This window comes from Cyphomyrmex costatus, unplaced genomic scaffold (genome assembly GCF_001594065.2).
Source record: "Cyphomyrmex costatus isolate MS0001 unplaced genomic scaffold, Ccosl1.0 scaffold270, whole genome shotgun sequence".
Classification (NCBI taxonomy): Eukaryota; Metazoa; Arthropoda; class Insecta; order Hymenoptera; family Formicidae; genus Cyphomyrmex; species Cyphomyrmex costatus.
In genome coordinates, this window is record NW_017276800.1 from 789,827 (window position 1) to 810,974 (window position 21,148).

The 21,148-nt window shown below is 37.8% G+C and overlaps 1 protein-coding gene across 1 annotated transcript in view; it reads left to right on the forward strand.

Annotated features, from left to right (window-relative positions):
* hth (Meis homeobox homothorax) overlaps positions 1 to 21,148 on the forward strand; it is a 369,578-nt gene that overhangs the window by 277,033 nt on the left and 71,397 nt on the right. Inside the window, exon 12 of the mRNA XM_018540853.1 lies at positions 5,356 to 5,432. Within this exon, the coding sequence (XP_018396355.1) occupies positions 5,356 to 5,432 (77 nt within the window). The remainder of the gene's footprint in view (positions 1 to 5,355; positions 5,433 to 21,148) is intronic.

Sequence of the window (21,148 nt, forward strand, 5' to 3'; positions counted from 1 at the left end):
AGAGAGAGAGAGAGAGAGAGAGAGAGAGAGAGAGAGAGAGAGAGAGACAAATGGAATGAAGGTATTACGGATGACTGACGCGCTGACATCGTCTATTTTATATCCGCCCCTCGCTCATCCGCCATTTTCTCTTTCTCATTTTCACATCGTCAAAGAGCTCGCTTTCTTTTCCATCAATTCGACCGGTCGGAGCAATTCCAGCGCGAAATTTACTTGTGACAATTGGATGACTCCTACCTTTCCGTTGTAATTACATGTGAAGTCATCGTGAAACCAAAGACTCGTTTTACTTCGACTTGGAAATTGTCGACTTAAATTCTTCGTAATTCTGACAAAGATGAATCCGCATTTCGACCACCGTCATTTATTTCATCGCGTTTACCTTTCGTTTATCAGTTCGCCAGTCACGAAGGATTCTACTCGATTCTCTCTTGCTTCAGTCAGTGAATCCGCACGATCCGATGCTCGGGTGACGTGAAATCGACGTAGCCACCCGTAGTGACCTCTTCGGACTTTGTGACCTCATCCTCTCGACATGAATTCTCTGGACGCAAGGCGGAAGAGGGGACTCCGAGGCGCGTGATGACGAGGCGCGATCTCTGGTGGCTCCCACGCCCTCGACGCCCCGCTCGTTAGTCGGAGTCAGCAGCGGTCGTCATCGACGTGTCATTCGGCACCGAAAGCCCGGGTTACCACGGGGTGGGGTAACATCCCGGAGCTACGAAGGACACGAAGAGACACGAGACCAGGAAGAGCTTCAATGTGCATCCATCCACTCGTCCCAACATCGAAGACCTGACGCAGCACACGCGCGGTTCCCGTCATCGAATCGATGCGCCAGCAAATTGTCACGCTCGCGGGAACGTTACGAGCGAAATTACGGATCAGTACGCGAATAGTATCACTGTGAGAGAATAACAGCGTCTGTCCTTTTGATAATTGATCTGATCTGATTTTACTCACGAAATTAGGTCGATGCTTATATGCTTTTACATCATAAGAAGTAGAAATAATTTTAATTATGTTAAACGAAATTTATGAGATTTGTACCTGTGTGTGTTATTATTTTTATTTTATAACTTTTTAAACGCAAATGAGTATAACAAATTTTAACTGATGTACATTTTGTAAATTATTGCGAATGTGTAGATCAATTTTATGTTATATTGATAGGTTTAGATACGTTATTCATCATTCGGTAACGTAATTGAATAACTCCGAAAATAACTCCGGAAATATTAGAACAGCTATCAATTCAAGAACCGGCTCCGCATCTAATATAGACATTTAATCCATCGTCTATTTGTACTGATTTGAATTCGGGCTACGAACGATCTCATTGTCTCGAGAATTGTCTTAGGGAGCAGTTTGCTCCTCAGGAAGACTACGGTTATTTCAGCTATACTGGTGCTGCTATCAGGGTAGCGAGCCGTGGATGAGGTTTGCGCACCGCGGAAAGGGGTCGTCTAGAGGCAATCGGGCTAAACTACGGACTCATTTACACACTTAGCTCCGCTTCCGCCTGGCTCGTTCTTGCCTCAACCCTCGGGAAAACCCAAATGGTTTTCATATTGTCTTTTTACCGCTCATTTTCATTTTATCGCTTGTTTGGCCACTGGGTCGTGCTGTTGCAATGCGCCGCGTTTCATTCAGTCTTTCTTCTCTCATTTTCATCTCGGATTTGTATTCGATGAAGGAACAAGAATCCCCAAACGGGATAGAATCAATCGATGTTATCATCGATGCCACTAATGAAATCACTGTAAATTTAAAAATATGTGTAATATATATCGTTACATATTTGTATTATTACTTAAGGAGGTATTGAAAAAATAATATATTGAGCAATTTGAATATGAATGTTACATAAATAAACGCATTTGCATATGAATATTTATAATAACATAATGAAAAAACTTTGAGAAATAAGCAACAAGTACATATCGTGTAGTGTACCGTGGATAATAAAAATTTTTGTTTCAAGTCGAACGTGCGCGTGTCACCACGACTATATAACGCTGTCTAGAGCGAGAAACCGTCGTAGAAAAGCTTCAACGTTACAGGGTCGGGAGTAGCCTAGAACGGACCGCCACAAGCACTTAAGACTATTGTTTTCAATGTAATTGGATAGCTTCTGCTTTCCATCTCCCTTCCTCAAGCATTGCTTCCTCCTTCGTTTGCAGCAGCTATCTCGAATTGTACGGAGGGTGGAAAGCTGGCAGTCCCCACATAGCTTCGACAATTATCTTGATTGTTTTATGCATACACCAACGAACCTACGAGCAACTTATCTCTGGAGAAGTCAAACCGTAAAGAGAAATTGTGGTACCGCTTTATGGAATGTTGTATATTTCTACGATTCAGCACTATTTAATATCGATGAGTGTAAAATAGATAATTATAATTACATCACGTTTACAAATTTAATAATATTCGAGCATTATTCATAATACATTTGTTAGCATTAAAAATAACACATACATTGTATATACATGTGTTTACGATACATATTAGTATAAATTCTTGCGAAATATATTAACTTTTGATCATCTGTATCACTATACAGAAAATAAGGGGAAATTAACTGAGAGAGATATATATTTTTTATATATACATATATACATATAATTGATTTGAATTTCGATAATCGAATGAAGCTCGCTCATCTTGCCAATCGGTCGATGTTACCATATTTGTGCGTCGATCATATGTCGTTTGAATCTAGAATTTAGTGTACATCGATTCGGTGTTGGATCGTTATGGTACTCTCGGAGATCCAGCGCCCGCGCGACCGTCTCAATCCTCCGCTCAACGCGGCTTTATACGCGGCGTTAGATATCCACGGAGATCCGATGGAAACTCTACGCCCAGACAATACGCTCAGCCGATTTAATTAGGATAAGAATCGCTCGGATCGGATATACACCGGCGCACAATGGGGTGTACCGGGGATGGCGGGTGGGGAACGGAGCCACGCTTCTGATGTATGTATATACCGTGGCTTGCCTCCAAGAAACATGATACAGCGTCGGTTGAGGAGGGGCTTGGAGGATGGATTTGTGGGCTGCGGCAGTATCCAAAAATACCGCAAGCTTCGGCAAAAAGTAACGATCGAGAACGAAAAGGAGGGAGAACGTAATACCGCGGGCGCCACGTGCTAATTATGTAAAAATATGATGCGGTTTACTCGCTCGCTCGCGATGCAGCCGCTGGCTTTTATGCGTAATCGAATCCTTTCGTACCAGTCAATAATTTGTAACGAACATCGTTTGCTGCATAACATTGCATAACGTTGATATTATATTGAATTTTACATGAATATATCATAGGGGTCTACAATATATATAAATGCGATTATTCCTTTGAATATGTTTTATTATTATTATATCTTAAAAGTTAAATGTAAAGCGATAAAATCGAAAATAACTAATGCTAAAGTATTTTTTAGTAGAAGTCGAGAAGATTTCAGTTTCCTTCTATATCGACAAAATTAATCGACACAACTCTCGCGTGTCGCAGATGCATACTTACAATTAGCTTTCGGAAGAAACGTCTCCATTGGGAACGCAACTGTTGGCGGACTATTTACTTGTGACGATTACGTTCATCTAATTTCATAATTGCAATTAATACGAGATTAAAATTGAGACATATCCACAATATTAATGCATCTTACTAGGTGTAATGTAATTGAGCGGTCTATTTTCTATACGTCGCGTGCACCATTTTTTAATGCTTTTCTACTAGTATTCTAACCGCAAAGATTTTACCCTGTTCGAGTAGATGTGAAAACAAAAATTTATTTTGATTTGCTGTTTCTTCAATCTTCTCTAGTTATAAAGTAGATAATTTTGGATAAAAAAAGTATGTGGTTGCTTATTTAAACTATACTAGATAATTAATTAATTTGGTTTTATTATGACAATTGATTTTATGCGATTGTCAATGTGTTACATATAAAGAAAAGAAACATTTAAACTCTGTGAAGGTTAATGTCATGCGAAAACAAAGATTGTGAATTTAACGTAGAATATATGCACAATGTCGCATATATCCTTTAAAAGTTTAGCATACGATTGAATGCGTCACAATGTTGGAAAGATTCTGTTTTTTCTGCGATTACGTGCAGTAGGTATCTTTTTCGGAAGAACGATTAGAACTCTGCCTGTAAGAGAATTACAGGCTTACATGGCACAACATCGAATACATGGAATATCCAGCAAATGAAAATAAGTATAATTTATCTAAATTTCATACGATAGATACACAAGATAGTTAAAATTTAATGACACAGAAAATTATAATCTTTATACACATTATAGGGTATCGCTACTATGTTTGCATCTATCGTTATTTAATATTTTAACATTTTTGTCTGAATGAGTAGTTTTATTTTTTTCTACAATAATTTATTTTACAGTAATTTACAAATATAGAAAATAAAAATAAATAAAAACTTTTTTAACGTTCAAAACAATACAATGATAGAAGGGGCAACAGGAATCGAGCCTGGAAATTGACATGTAAAAAAATACAAAATAAATTATAAATTCGATTCAATACATTAAAAAACGCGAAGATTTTTTTCTGTCGAATAATATGCGAATTTAAAGTTGAAACTGAATATGTCTTTTGTTTTGCTAATTTCCTCTACTACGTCAGTATCCTTGCATTTCTTGGGCGTTCTTTCGTAGTTTCTCTTTTAGGGAAGTGGGGCGATACAAGCAGCAACGTGTCGTGCTTGGCGCATCGTTTTGGCATAGCACAAGTGCATCTGCGTCGATGCAACCGCGCGATAAAAAGCAGTCGTCGGAACGCGCGATATATAAAAGGAACTTTTTGCCCGCATTGCTGTCTCTTTCACAGTCTCCTTCTATTCCTCTTTCTATGCTTGGTTTTTTTTATATTTTGCTGACTAGCAATAAATAATATTTCGCAGGTGCATTTAGACGACACAGCGCAATGTGTGGATCATCACGCAGATAAAAGTCAGCGCATGCAGCGCATAGTGTATTCTATATATTTATCTTATTGTTAGAATGCAATAAATCACTTGATGAATTATTTAAAAATAGGCCACACGTTCATCGGCGAGATGCGAAACGGCAAAGTGAGTGAGACCGAGAGAAAAAGGAAATTCTTTTATTTATCCTTATATTTTATGTCTGCTAATTATTACGCTCGATGCAACTGTTCTGTACTAATATGTAATAATTGCTATTTTTACCGGCAATTTCGCGCTAATTGGCACCTGAGTTTTTTACTTGCGTCGTATTAATGGTTACTTTGAGTATGCGAGATCGTTTATACTCAATTTCATTGCTAATTGAGCGGATTTACTTTTTTTGTTTACAGCATCCGTATCCCTCGGAAGACCAGAAAAAACAGTTGGCACAGGACACGGGGTTGACGATCCTTCAAGTTAATAATTGGTGAGTGCATTATCTCTTACATTTTATATTTACTACGCACAAATTTTATAGTTATAATTATCAGACGCAAAAGAATTGGGTATTTAAAAAATTTCATGAAGAAATCAATTGAAAATTCTTATTCTTTTTAAGTTTAATTTCTTAATTTGTGATTGTTTTTCCTAACTTTAATGTTATATAATTGAAAAAATTTATTATATAAATTTAAAATATATTACACAGAATGAAAATGCATTGCTCTAAAATTTGAAATGTATTTTATTTTAAACACATTTGTCATTACAAAAACATGATAAGCGGGAATTTTATAGAGTATTCAGATTTTTTGCGTGTTTGCAAGTGTAAACAAATTTATCTCTCAACCATGATCGAGTCTTCCTGAGCGACGACGATCGAAAGCTCGCTGTATGCGTGCCAAGCGAGAAACTTTTTCTAGACCGGCGGGCATGAGAGCGACGAACGGGCGCGGGCGTCGAATCATACGGCACGTCGCACGTGTCATATGCGAATTCCAGACACCCTGAAATTACGCCCGTACATCAAACGGAACGAGGCGTGCACGACCGGGGCTCGGCCGGCACCAGCGATTGCACGTTGACGTTGCAACGAGCTGATTATTTCAGCGCGCCAATCACGCGAGTACAAACGGCGCGGTAGGCGTATGCGTGTCAGCGAGTCAAACAGGCGAACTGATTTCCGTAATTTGTGTTTTTCCATGACCTCAAGAAAGCTCTGATTGTAGCTGTAGTTTCGTGACTTCGATTTCATTTGTTCTGACGCGTGCATCATCGACAATCATATGATTTCAATAAACACATTTTTTATCTGTGAGATTTCTAGAAACGTTACTGTGTTTTAAGAAAGAAAGAAAAAATTCTCTGAAATTACAAGAGCTATATAATATGTTAATTATTTTAAAAGACTAATACAATTGATATTTTAAAACATTATTGCATCTTTGCTTTTTTTTAAACAGAAAATAGAGACACTCTTACTTTTCACGGCATATGTTTAGTATTAGAATAATGAACGGAATATTTGATCGTATTGATTTGGTTTGCAGTAATTTTCACACTTCCTTACAATTTATTTACTCCCAATCGGAATTTATAGTATGCTTCGTCTCTAGCGTGTCTCACAATTATAGGAATGAAGAGCTCGTAAAATGTTATTTATGCGCCGCGTTTATTACGCATCTTTAATCTTAGTGCAAAGAGTGTCGTATTGAATATTATACTATAACTTATATTTTTGTGCCTTTACCTGAATCGTCAGTCAGTAATAGGTAACTGCACTCTCAGCAATCTATTTTTCATGGTCAATATTGTTTTTACTAAATTTCCTAATTTTTACAAAATTTTCTTTTCTTTCGAATGAGATACTTTTACGTACTTTTTTTTATCTTTTCTGTATTTTCTACTATGAATGACTATCATATTGGTAGATATAATATTTAAATCGTTTGCAAATATTTGATATCGGTTACCGATTCTTTATTGCAATTATATATCTCTGAATATTCTCATTATCTCAATTTTTACGGAGGTAGTAACTTGTTATGGAGATATCTAACATTTCGATAATTCAGTTCACTCGATAGATAGAATCATTCGTATTCGAAGACATTTCCGTGAAGACGTTGCGTCGTTGTGTCGTCACAGGTGTGACCGATAAGATGCGGCACGATTGCACTGGTGGAATCGTAAGGAGCTTACGATAAACATTACGATAGATGTAGATCTGGGTCTTTCATGGTTAGAGCGCATATTTATAGTCCACAAATCGTTCACTATTAACACAGGCAATCTGTAGATATCGTGATGGATATGTACAAAATATATACATAAAAGTGTAAATCATAAAACATTCATATAGATAGTTACAAATGATAAGTAAAAAAAGACAATAAGACAAAAAATTGCTACGAAATTTAGCATATATCTTTAATAGTGATAATAATTAATAAATTATAAATTGCTTCTCTCTCTCTCTCTCTCTCTCTCTGCGTGCATTTTACAATAATAAATTTAGTATGCACTTTGTAAGGCATAAGCAATGGCTTATGCCTTACAATGTGCTTTCGCAACGATATCCAAGTTAATTATTCCAAATATAGCTATCGTCCTATTTATCATAATGGAATAGTTTTTCCTCAAGTTCTTATATCTTATTTTGTATGACGTTTATCTTTTAACAAACGTCCAAGTAATTAATCGTGATATTTTCGGTGTTTGTAAATTATTACACGATAAAGTGTAATATTCGATTTTCTGCAATTTATAATCTAAAAGGAGAGAAATAAGATATGTAGCTTTTACGATATAATGGTCTATATTGTTCTGCGTCGATATATTGTATTTTTGATGAAAAGCTTACGAAGCATTATTTTTAAAACTTATGAATGATTTTATAGAACATAAGCATGTAAGTTTAAAAATTATTACTAGATGCAAAAATAATGTAGCATTCTTGCATTTTTTATATTTCAAAGATTTTTGCAATTTCTATTGTTCACGATGTGACAATCGTTTTTCGATAAAGTTTCTCACGATATTTTCGGAACTCGTAGATTATTAAACAGCTAACCGCATTACTTCGAGGACAGGTTTTCGAGAACACGATCGTCGTCGCGACCGTTAATTCCCTACGATCCGGTATTAGTTAGAAAGGGTTAAGACGACGTGGAGAGCCGTCCTGTGGAAGCTTAGTCCTTTCTGTCCCGCGGAGAGAGAGAAATCCCCCGTTTCTTCGAGTTGATCCACCCCACCTTGTCTTCCTTCCGGCCTTTCTCCTAATAACGGGGAATGGGCCGAGGCTTGCAGTACCCTCAATCTCGCCATCTTGATAGATGTTTCCGCATGGCACCTGCGTCGGCATCCGAATTACTACGGGCCCTGTTTACCGTGATATTTAAACGACGTAGTCGCATCACAATCCGCCTTCTTCTCTCCTCGTCTCTCGTGGATGAAATCATGTCGCGCCGCAGTAATCTCTTTGGCTAACTTTAGCGGGAGCGAAGATCGAAATAATCCAGGTTGCCGTCGTTCCACGGGGATGAATCGAGCGAGCGTGCATACTCGACACATTGGCGGAATTGGTAGAGGGTTCGGGACGAAGGGAAAGGTGGATCGCGCTTCTGGCCAGATATAAAATACGAAACGAATTACATCGGTACACGACGGAATATGCGAAGCGTCTTCTTCACTTTTCTCTCTCTCTCTCTCTATCATTCTTTCAGTTTTTCTTTTTTCCTCTTCTTCTTCCTGTTGCGCCGCGACGCTGTGGAGACGTGGCTGGTTAGCTTGCAGCGCATATAAATAAAATCGTCGCGACATTCGCGAACGTTTCGCGTTGGCTTATAACAAGCGGGAACGAAGTGGATGCGAGGACGGAGGATTACGGTAATTGAGCATAAATCAAGTTTAAGGAGGACCCACCGGTAGCGATCCACGAAGTTGACGCTGCGGTGAAGCCAGCCGCGCGGCGCATCGTTTATATTTATTTCCATTGCGTTTCTGGACACCCACGCAAAGCTGCGGTAATTACGGAATTGCAGCGCTTCGTCGTCGTACGTACGGTGCTAATTGTGTCGACAATCGGAAAAGGGAGGTGGGGGGGGGAGGGGGTTGGATCTGGAACATTTGGCAAGAGCTCGATGTTTACACGCAGTATTTTTCACCATGTCAGTATTCCTCAGATATTTCTCAAAAAATGTACGTCAAAATTTACGTCAGAAAATATATTTTCTTATAAATCTCACTGCATGAATGGAAGCAAATTTTAATTTATTTTGGGTTAATTAGTAGCGCGTTATGAATAATGTTTACAAGTCTTTCCTTTTCTTTCAAATTTCAGATCAAATTATTGATTGGTTATCATTTTGTGCATTTTAATAACAGTAAGGAGTAACAATATGGAAAAAAGCGATATTTTTTATACTTAATTATTAAGTATATTAAGATTTTGAGAGAAAAAGAGAGAGAGAGTTCATAGGGGTATGTTCTTTTTGAAAGTACTGTGCAGAAACTTTTTGTACTTAGTACGCACGGTACAGTTCAAAATGTCGTCACAGTGCACACGGTATAGATAGATTAGTGTGAGTTCAAGTTCTCAAAAAGAACGCTTTGATACATACACAGCACATCTCATGCTATACGCTGCATCGCCTCGAGAGATGGTACAAAAGTTCTTGTACCTAAGCACCAATTTTCAAGTGTTTCGTTGAAATAGAACGCGTGCACTATTTTGCAGTGACGTCAGTTCTGGCAAATAAAACGTAAATTGTTCTGCACTAGGTACAGAAAGTGCATGCACCGTCGTAAAAAAGAACATACCTCATGTCATACGTCGTTTCTTGCAGCACTATTTTTTCAGCTCTCAACTCCGTTTCTTTTTCTACAGCAAAGCTTAAAAGAGCTGCTCGATTTTTATCTTTCTCCACGTATTGGCCTATGAACTTCTGTTACTAGGATCCATCTCGAGTGAAAAAGAGAATAGAGAATGAGAGAAAGCAAACTGCTCGCGTTTTTGCATACTGAGACAAAAGTGCACGTTGTGATGTACGATTCGCGTGGGTGGGCAGGTATATGTATAAGGATGCGCGACGTAGACGGACTTTGGAGACTTGCACTTGTGCCCGAAGTGCATACGAGTGAGCCCACGGCAATTTCTTCGCGGCGCGATAAGTTTCGTGATATATTTCGCTGGAGGAAACTCATGTTTCCGTAATGCAATTAGAGCATGGCCATTGCCCCCGCGTCTCACAACGCGTTGGTTGGACAAGGGAAGCACCTACGACCACGATGACTATATAAGAATAGTGGCAACGGCGCGCGGTGGCTCAGAAATGGCTGCTCTAATTAGAATACACTGGACAAATGAAACAATTCGTAAATAAAATAGCCGAGAAGCATCTATGTGCATTGAGGAGGAGACCATTCCCCCGGACGCTTTCCCTCGTTCTCTCTTACTCTCGTTTTCACCCTTCGTCCACAATTTTCCGTCACATATATCAGCCTGGACAGTAGTTAGAACCGTTGCCAGCTTGTTACTGTGTGCAGCTCTTCGCCGTTTGTATACAAGCGTGCGCATACCTCTAACTTGCGTCTAAAAATCGTATGTATATAGAATCAGCCTAGGGAAGAAGGTGTGTGTACTCATGTGTGTGCGATAATGTGCGAACGATTACTTAGAATGCAGGAAAATGAACGGTTGAAAATGACGTGGAAGAGGTATATCTTTAAATTATAGCGGATAGATATTATTATATAATGTATAATTCAAATTATTATACTATTCTACATTAGCGCGATTGTGAACAGCATTTAAATTAATAATTGCCCATTTAGGAATTGCATCTTCTCATTTGAAAGAAATAACTTTATCTTCTTGTTTGAGAACCATTACATCCGCAAAGCCATCGTTCTTCGCGTCGCACACTAATGTTCACGCGCATCATTTCAGCAGCGCGCGAGCGGCGCAAATGTGTGCTAATATTCTCGCTAATTTAACCGCTCTCTCCCTACTTCGTGGTGTATCTTGCTAATAAAGCAGAGGTTATTTATCAGCTTTCGCCCACCTCAAGTCGCACGTCCTCCTCCAACCGCGGCGGCTCTAGCTGGCATCTGGGCCATTTATTTCGTAGCTGCTACTCGCGGATTCTCGACGACATTTTTCTTTCGTGTGTATATACCGCTGTGTGCCGCAAACGGTAGCCCACGATTCACCCCGTTTAATCCGCGGTCGAAATAATTTTATCCCCCGAGCCGTTTGTCTCGTCGGCGCTTCTTCCGTCGACGCCGGCCGCGCCGTGGCTATATGCGTTTTTCGCTTACGCACAGCGTGCGTATACCACACGAGATACGTCGTAATTTAGGTTACTTAAGTCTCGGACTAAATAATTTAATCACTGAGCTCATTTATTCTCTCAATGTTTCTCGCGCATTATATCAACGCAATGCACAATAAAATATGTCTTCTTGCACCAAAACAGTCGCTTTTATTTGTCGCGGTGAAGATTGTGTTGACATCCGTTGAAAATCATAGTTTTTCGTACTCTATTTTTTCCTATGAATTAATTACAATCTTCGAATTTGTCTCTGATTTCTGAATCTGTCCGTGTTGTAATAAGCGGTTTCCTGTGCGCGTTGTGAGACAGTTCTACGTCTTGAGCATTCTGGTTCCGTTTTTGTTTCTCTCGATGCGATTTAAAACCAGAGATCGAAATAATTTTATCACTTACAGCTGTACCGTCGTCGCCGTAGTTATCTTGAGAGGGTTTCGATGTTAACGGAGTCTTAAAGTCGATTTCGTTCAAGTTTTCGTTTAAGACGATGCTAACCACTTGACGAAATTTACCGTTTTTTAGTTATCTAAGGAATGGAAAAGACTTCGACACTCGCATATGAGATGAGCGTGTGACAAAAAAACTTATTTCAAATATCGAAAATTAATTTGTCGAAATTGTCATTTTGATTTTTATTTTTGTAGAATATTTACATTTTAATTCAATCATATTATTATATTATATTACATTGAATAACATATAAAATTATTCTCTGTATTTCGGAGAAAACTATGTAGTACTGATTGAGTTTTTTCTTCTCTTTGCGGCAAAAACAAAAGAGCTTTTATCTGCAAGGCAGAGCTACTCTCGGCGATATCCTCTCAACTTCTTTCCTCTTCGCCATCGGATCGTTAACATCATAACTGTACGTCGCGGGGGTAATTTAGATCGTTGTAAAACCACGAGAAATCTACGACATCCCCTTCGTACGTCATATGTGTGTGTGTGTGTGTGTGTATGCATTCGGCTGTAACCAACTTGCTAACGAGACATTTCGTTTTACAAAATCGTCCGAGACCCGGGAGCCACGCGAATGGGGCCGTAAATCCCAGCGACCGGATGTTAATATCCCTCCATCCCTCTCTTCCCGTATACTCCCTTACCCTGATGTGGCCACCCCACCTTCGGCCCGTGTTCTGCAAATATTGTTGCGCAGCGTGGATGTCACAGTTTTAAAGGCAATGGCCGTTAAACGTCACTCGTGTTGCTCCGGACCGGACCTAATCTCGTGCGTGTATTCCACGAAAACGCCATGACTCGTTTTGTAAACGGTCTTTGCCAGCGCAACTGAACGATGGGTGATAAATCATTGGCACGCGTAAAGGTGGTAACGCGTTTCGTCATGGCGGTAAATAATCCGTATGAATCGAGGATGCCGCATGGTGCACGAGACAACGGTATCGTGCATATAAGATGGTGCAAAATTGATTTATCATTAATGTTAACGAGCTTACAATGTGCCTCGTCGGTAAAATAAATTTTATCATGATAGAATTTGAATCATTTATCAATGTTTTCATGATGGAAGCATTTTTTCGGATCATAATTATACCATAAAGAGATTATAGGAAAATAGTTCCTGCAATCACATTTTTTTTTATTGTTGATCTTAGACTATTATTAAGAGTATCCGGAAATGAGAGTAACAATTCTTTTCTTTTAAAGTAATAAGTAACTTTTCATTTTTTAAATTGGTCATATTTAGTTTTATTGTCAGATCGTTCTATTGTAAGAAGAAGAAGAGTAACTTCTTACAAATGCACGAAAAAAAGTACGTTATTATAGGAAATGGTGATGCACTTACCGTCTTATATTATATAGTATTTAGCAATGGTGAAAAAAAATTCAATAATAAATCTCAAGATTACAATGATTTTATTCCTTGTAAATGATTCCATTTGTTGTAAAAAAAATATTGAATGGTAATGGAAAATATTTGCATATTTGTCTCAATTAAGAAGGGATACGATATGCTTTATAACGTAAATTTACTATAATTCTCCAAAGGCTTTAAATTACATAATCCGTTCGAAATTAGATCAAGCTTCAATATTTTGTCATTGTATTAATTAAATAATTTTTATCACTCGATCTGACGTATTATCAAAAAAACGCGAAGAATTTTAAGAATGTTCTATAATTTTAATATGACGGCGGTATATTCGATGTGATTCAAGATCCACATTGGCACACTCGTTTGCGCGCAGCGAGGATAGGTGACACCAAAGACTATAATAAGTGTGCAGTGTCATCGTTGTTACCGATATCGCGTTGATCCATCAATTCTTCTTATAGAGTCTGTATGCTTAATATTTAGAATTTTTAAGCTGATTTTTTAGTGCAAGCTCTCAGTTTATTCTCTTTATTTCAAAAATTTTCAAAAATTATCAGAATCAATCTATCTCTTGTTAAGTGTATTGTTAATGCGTGTTAAAAAAGACCGTCATATAGTTGTATAGTACTTTTCTCTCATACCATGTTAATTTTGTTATTATTATTGATACAATTTAACTGAACGTTTCGTAAACTTGTTTAAAACGATAAATATGTTATAATTTTAAATGCAATGTATCTTTAGAATTAAAATAACTCAATCTATTACAAATAACAAAATTTGGCACGCTTCTTTCATGCTCACCGGCTGACTTCGTCAAATGATCTCATTTAGTCATTCTCGTGCCACGTATCCGCCCCCTCGTCGTCTCCTATCAACCCTGCCGAAGGTTCGGAAAGTCCCCTCAATGCGGTGGTACTACCGGCATCGCCGCCTGTAGCTAGCAGGAAACCCTCTGGGGGCCTTGGGGTGGGTAGGAGTCGGATATCTAATTAGCGGGGGCTGATCGGTAATTACTACGATTAATCAATCCGTTTTCCATTTGTGTGCTCCGTGCGCGCTACCGGTCTGAGAAGGAGGACAAATTGAAAGTGAGAGCAAGATAGGCATACTGTAATAGTCGACGAGGAAGGGAGAAATTGGTCCTGGTTAGAACCTCTGGCGGAAAGGGGTACTAGGATCATGAGAGAGAGAAAAGGGGATGCGGTTGCGGCGGAGTGAACTTGTTCCACGATTCTCTAACCTTGGTAGTTTTGAGATTGGGATTGTCGACCTTCTGGTCAATTAAATTTTCACAATAAAACTACGTTTATAGATCTAGTTTGAACATTATGTTAACATTTCTTAACGTTTCCAATTTTTTCTTTATAGAGAATCAGCCATAGAAATATTATATATATAGGAATATTAACACAATCTGTTGACATATCCGAAACTTTAGAGAAAATTAATAAACGACATCAAGTGTCTTTCATTATCAAATGTATTCGCTTGTTGAAATCTATGTTGTAAAGAAAGATATCTTATTATGATTTTATAAACGATGTTTATTTTTGCTGTTTTTTTCTTTAAATATCCGCTTATAGGCAGATAATGAGCGTGTGTGATTTGTATTGAACTGATCTCGTCAATAGAAAAAGTAGACGGACAAGGGGAGAAGGAAAGTAACGAAGATCAGTAGTTTTACGAGATTGACTGGGTCAAATATATCGACCCACTCGACAAATTTTTATTGCATTAGACTCCACGCGTGCATCTATTAATAGGACCATTGTTCTCTCTCTCTCTCTCTCTCTCTCTCTCTCTCTCTCTCTCTCTCTCTCTCTGCCTTTTTAATTCTGTTCATTTTATGTTTATTGAGAATCAACATTATCACTAGCGCATACAGAAAGGATAATTTCGATTGTATCGAAAAATGTACGTACTTGTCTATTTATAGAAATTAAGTTATGGGATTTAATACGAGAAAACTATATGGCACAAAAAAGATGTAAATAAAAGTACATAGAATATAAAAAGATTTAAATAAAAATGAACAGAAGAACATCTGTATATATAAAAATATAAATCTTTTTAACTTGAGAAAAAATTAGAACAATTTAGGTATTGCGCGATTATTAAAACAGAAAATGTTATAAAAGTTATGTAGTCTCTCTCTTTCTCTCTCTCTCTCTCTCTCTCTCTCTCTATAAATCCGTTGACGAATAATATAAAAGGCTGATATAGTAATTATATATATATATATACTTAAATTTATCGAATAGTAACGATTACGAGAAACTACAACGTTTGTATAATGAAAAAATTTACATTGAAAAATATTGAAGGTAAAAATATTTTGCTCAAAAGATATTATATCTCGACGAAAACAGTGCTGTTAGTATTTAAGGAATATAGTTTACATATAAAAAAGATATATATCATTATACGATGTTACGACACTTGATGTAGAATCCTATTAGTAACAATACGCTAATGTTGCATAAGGGTGTTAAGGCATATGGAATGAAATCGTTTGATGCCATTAGCCTCAACTTTGTAAATAGTTTTCGCTCGAAGAATAACAACGTCGGCGCTATACGGAACTGAGGGGTTGTAACCCTAAACCCTCGTGCTCGCCATTCTCCGCGAGCGTCGACATAGTAAAGAATACCCTCGTATGGAAGGAGTCGATTGTGATCGATCATCGGGGATTGCTCTCTTTAGACCCTTTCACGAAAGGGTTACAGCTCACCACATTGAAGGGAAACGGTCCCGTTATTTGTTTTACGCGAGAAGATTATCGCGTTATTACGCCTAGCGAGTCAAGGGCCCTGGAGATCACCCCAGCCTTAAAGACACGCAAATACTTAGCTTCTCGAATTACATTTCTTGTGTTGTTTAATCTTTCGATTTACGACATCAAAATATATATATTTTTTTAATTTTAGGCAGAGTCAAATTATTAACAAATTTACCAAATTTTTTTAAATTTTAAAAAAGCGATTTAAATATTAAACGCATAAATATCAAAAATTAATAAAGTCTTGGTGTTGCTTTAAAAAATTAATTAAAATTTATTTATCTAGCAAACAATTATCTACAAGAATGTATGTCGAATAATGATAAAATTGTTGTAATTGTCGATTGAAGACGCATAAAACGAAGAAAAGATGCAGAAGACAATTTCACGTAATCATTATAGACAATGTCGATCAGTGATAAAATTTCATCGTTGTTTTGGCAAGAGAGGTGAACTCGAAGTTTGGACGAGCACATGCGAAAAGGGTGAGATGAAAGTGACTGCAGTTATGTTAGAGATGGTGGAACTGAAGGAGACAGACTGGCCGCCTCGAAGGTTCACAGAGGAGCCGTTGAACAGGCACAATGCTTTCATCATTGCCGCTCTTTCTTTCATTCTCTATGCCAAAAGTGGACCGCTCTATCTTTCTCTCTTTTCTTTTTACGCTTTTTTTAACCGTAAAGGATCCATTGTCGTCAAGTTGTAGGTGAGTATCTACCGTCAGCCGGTAGATATCAATGTCTATGTGGCAAGGGTTGGGGGATGGATGAGTTTTGTAAAAGCCTCTTCTTCTTTTCCGCTTCTTCTCACTCTGTGCGTTTCTTACTTATAGTGATGTCTGCCTCTTCTCGATATTACGTCTTTAAAAACAAAAATGATGTTTTCTTTCCAATTCGATCACGATTAGTATGCGTATATTCAAATAAAATCATTTGATCGTGACAGGTAAAAGTATGGTAAATGATTAAATGTCTTATGAAAAAGATTACTTTATATTCAATCTTACATTTAAATTTATATCAACGATTGATATTAAGTTAAATTGTATATGTTTTAGATATTTTTATCTTATTCAATAATATTTATATAGTCATATATTCTTTTTCTTTCTTTATGATGTTGCGGTGAGAATTTCCATTGCTCGAACAAATCCTCTATTTTCATCTCATGTCCCCGAGGATGAAGACATCTTTCGGAGTATTACCTCGCGATTGTAGGATGATTGTCGTCTGGGAGCCCCGCGGGAGGCCGCCAGATGTTTCGCGGCGACCCAATCAGACGACCCCCGAAGCAGTGCGCGACAATCAACCATCAAACAATCTGTCACCCTCCGGAACAGTTCGGTTGCTTGGATGATCATATATGAGCCAAAACACATACAACCCTTCAGTTCTTTAGTCTTTTCCTGGAGCGAACGCAAGTGAGCATATGTTTTCACGGTCACTTTGTGATTATTTTGTGTGTTATGATGCACGTAATAAAAGTAGATGATTCTTCATTGTTCCTTTTATATTGTACATTTTTGTCTTAGTATATTGTTAGACATAATATAATATATCGTAATATGTTACATAATATGTGTTAGAAATCCACAATCAAAATCTGCAGTTCTAATGTTTGTAGTATGTGCTCTTTTTATTTTGTGATACTATATAAAATGTATAATTTTATTAGTTTTTTATTAAGAAAAATTAATACTTTTTATAAAAATTATTTTTGAAATATTTATAATTGCAAGAAAAACTTTGTTTTTATTTCGAATATTGTCACTTTCGTACTTATCAATGTTATGTAGGCAAGCAACAATCGTTTCGGGATTCGCAAGATTTCGTTGCTCGGATCGTTGAGAATCGATGAAAAACGACACGCCCATATTATAGGATCAGAAATGAATGGAAGCTTAGTGTCTCTTGGTATTTTAGCTGCTATACAAGGCAATATAGTCATGATCTTCTGACTAAGAGCGAACCTCGTGGTATCTTGTACGGAAGGAAGCAAAAGGCGTTCGCGATGTTACAACGTGCCTGAGGTCCTTGCTACACCATTCGGAAGCTCGTTTGATAGCCTGTGTAGCCATTATTGTCTCTAGACTGCACCTCGTATCGTTACTGGAGCGTCTATGGCATCATTGACCACACATCCGATAACGACAAAACCAAGAAATTATTAAAATTCACCTTGCTGTTTTGCACTCTAATGTTTATCTCCTCTCGTTATTTCTTCTTTCATACTTACTTGCCACATTTTGAGTTTACTTTCATCCTATCTTAGTTCATTTCTTCGTTCTTTCTTTTTTCTTGGGTTAGGAACAAGGAAGACGCTGGCTAACGTCGTGGAGAAAACGGCGGAGGCGGAACGTAGTAACTAAGTTTTTATTGGGCAGTATATTACGCGGACCGGCGATGGCTTCCGTCTCGCCAGCGTCTAAGTTAAGCGGATAACCGTATATTTCCGAAGGAGGATCACGCGCGCCCAGCACCTGCGTTCCAATACTTAAAGATGTCTCTCTTTACACCTTATCTCTTCCTCTCGCTTTTCTTGATAACTTCGTTCTGCTTGTTAAAAAACCGCATCTCTGTAAAATCTCTTATTAAAAAAGTTTTTTTATTTTGAAGATTTTTTCTTATATTAGTTCGCGTACGCATATTTATATTTCTTTTATAATACTTGTAATACTTTTTAATTAGAAAACAATCTAATATAGAAAAAAATATAACTTATTTTTACATTTAATTTTATAAATAATTGAAGAGAGTTATTGTTTTAAAAGATACTATCTTGCTTTTTCAATGTACATATTCTATTCAATACACCATTCAAAAAATATGTAATCGATCTTTTTCTTTCAGAAACTTTATATATAGTCTCTTTACCTTTAATTAATTATACTCCTTCTTCTAAAACCCCTTAACTAGATTGTATTATATTAAATTTATAATAGTTTTCACTTCCCGCGCGATGTTAAAGCTTGTATCCCTCTTACCGGGAAGCAATTTACGCTAATTACAAACGCTGCCTAATTATACATCCGACCTATCCTTCCTTCAACCCCAAATCTCTCGACGCTCCTCCCCTCGCGCCTTTCACTGAATTCGCGAGGAAAAGCCCTCTTCGTTACGACAAAGGCATAAAAACGCCATTTACAATTTATGAAATATGTGTATATTTACATATATGTAAACGCAATTGCGATGACGTTTTATAAGAATCGGAATAAGTATATATTTATTTATGTATATCAGAATAAGTATATGTTTATATACTATGAAGAATCTGTTTGAAGCAAATCTATTCTCGAGTGTAGCTTATACTTAATACTCGCTGAGTAAGCTTTATGCTTTAGAGCTTCTTAAATTTAATGTTTACTTTACGATAGCGTGCACGTACGCTTTGGGAGAGTATTTTTTCAATTTTGCACGTTTGAAGAAAAATGCGCAAATTCTCAAATTTTTTTTACTATTTAAAAGAAAATATTTCAAAACTATTGAGAAATATTTTCAATTTCATTGGCAACAATGAAACGTGCTTACTCATTCATGCTTTCAAAAACTGTATTATATACATATAATAATTCGTGATTGTGAGACATGATTGTTGTTAATTGTCATTACAATGTTGTTTAAGCACGGTTATTCTGTAAGATTGTGATTTCGTATTTGTCTGGTAAAATAAAGTTGATTTTTACTACACGAAAGCAATATTCGACAATATATCTGTAAGCACTTCGAACTCACAAAGATAACTAGAGGATCTCTGATCTCACGGGACTTTGCATATTTCCGAATCTGAAAATATTTGCATGCAAAGTCTTTTTAACGTCGAGCGAAGTTTGGAGGGAAGTGAAGGGCGGCAACCACGGTCCGTTTATAATAAAGCGCAATATCCGAGGATTTTCTTAAGTTGCATATTCAATGATTTCCTCGGAGACTTTGGTCGTTCGTCGTAGTGGTGCGAGGGGAGAAATTGAGTGAGGTAGGGCAGGAGAGGCTGCGTACCGAGGGAGCAACGCAAAATTGGAATCGTTAAAATAAACCAGCACATACATATATACTGATGTTTAAAATAAATACTTAATTTTTTATTTGGTATTATTTTATTTTTATTTGGTACAAAAATACAGTAGGAACTTTTTTTTTTGCTACTCTATTTATTATTACTAGAAAAACAAAATTTTTAATAAGAAAACGAAAAAAAAGGGAAACAAATGGAAATGTTTTACGTATCTACTGTATAGTATATCTCTAATAAGTTTCATTGTAACAATAGACATCCGTCATAATTCGTCAGTTGAATAACAATCCGGCAACTTATTCGACCCTTAGATACACAGATTGCCACGCACTGTTTGACGCAGCGTGTATTGCCGTGGGTGGCACCGGAACTTCAATTTAACATGGCAGCAGCCGACTACATGATAAATATTGTTTAGCCTTGTCCGACGTGAGCCAGTAAGTGAAGCCGGGGTTCGTCGTGGCTGATGGTGTTGGACCGAGTGAGTGATGTCCAGGCGCGCGCCTCCCGTCAACGGGATAGGTTGGCGCGAAGGAGAATGATGATGACATAATGACGTCGCAGTGGGCGAGCAATAGCTGACATCCGCTACCGAATATTCTAAATCACTTGCTCGCGCTCGTCCTCATTACCATCACCGTTGTTGGTATCATCGTTGACGTTATCGTCGTCATCGTCATCATCATCGTCGTCGTCGTCGTCGTCGTCGTCGTCGTCGTCGTCGTCGTCGTCGTCGTCGTCGTCGTCGTCGTCGTCGTCGTCGTCGTCGTCGTCGTCGTCGTCGTCGTCGTCGTCGTCGTCGTCGTCGTCGTCGTCGTCGTCGTCGTCGTCGTCGTCGTCGTCGTCGTCGTCGTCGTCGTCGTCGTCGTCGTCGTCGTCGTCGTCGTCGTCGTCGTCGTCGTCGCCATCGTTGTAGTCATAGTCGATATCATCGTTGGCAACCATCGTTGCCGTGCGCGTTGTTCTCCTTGTCACCAGTGTTGTTCACGTCACCGTCATTCGTGTTTACGAGCCTCCAGCATCCGTTGCCTGTCCATCTCTTTGTTACCGAAATTCAGCTTCCGAAGCATCAGTGAATGGATAGTTACAGGATGTCCATTATAGAGCTGCGGAATGTAATGATGGAAGCGTAACGATGATTATATTGCGCTGTACTGTATGCTCATGGTCTATTAAGTGATAATTTTGTGCGACAATCCATGAGCTTTTATGAATCGTGTGAAACAATAAATTTACCATATTTT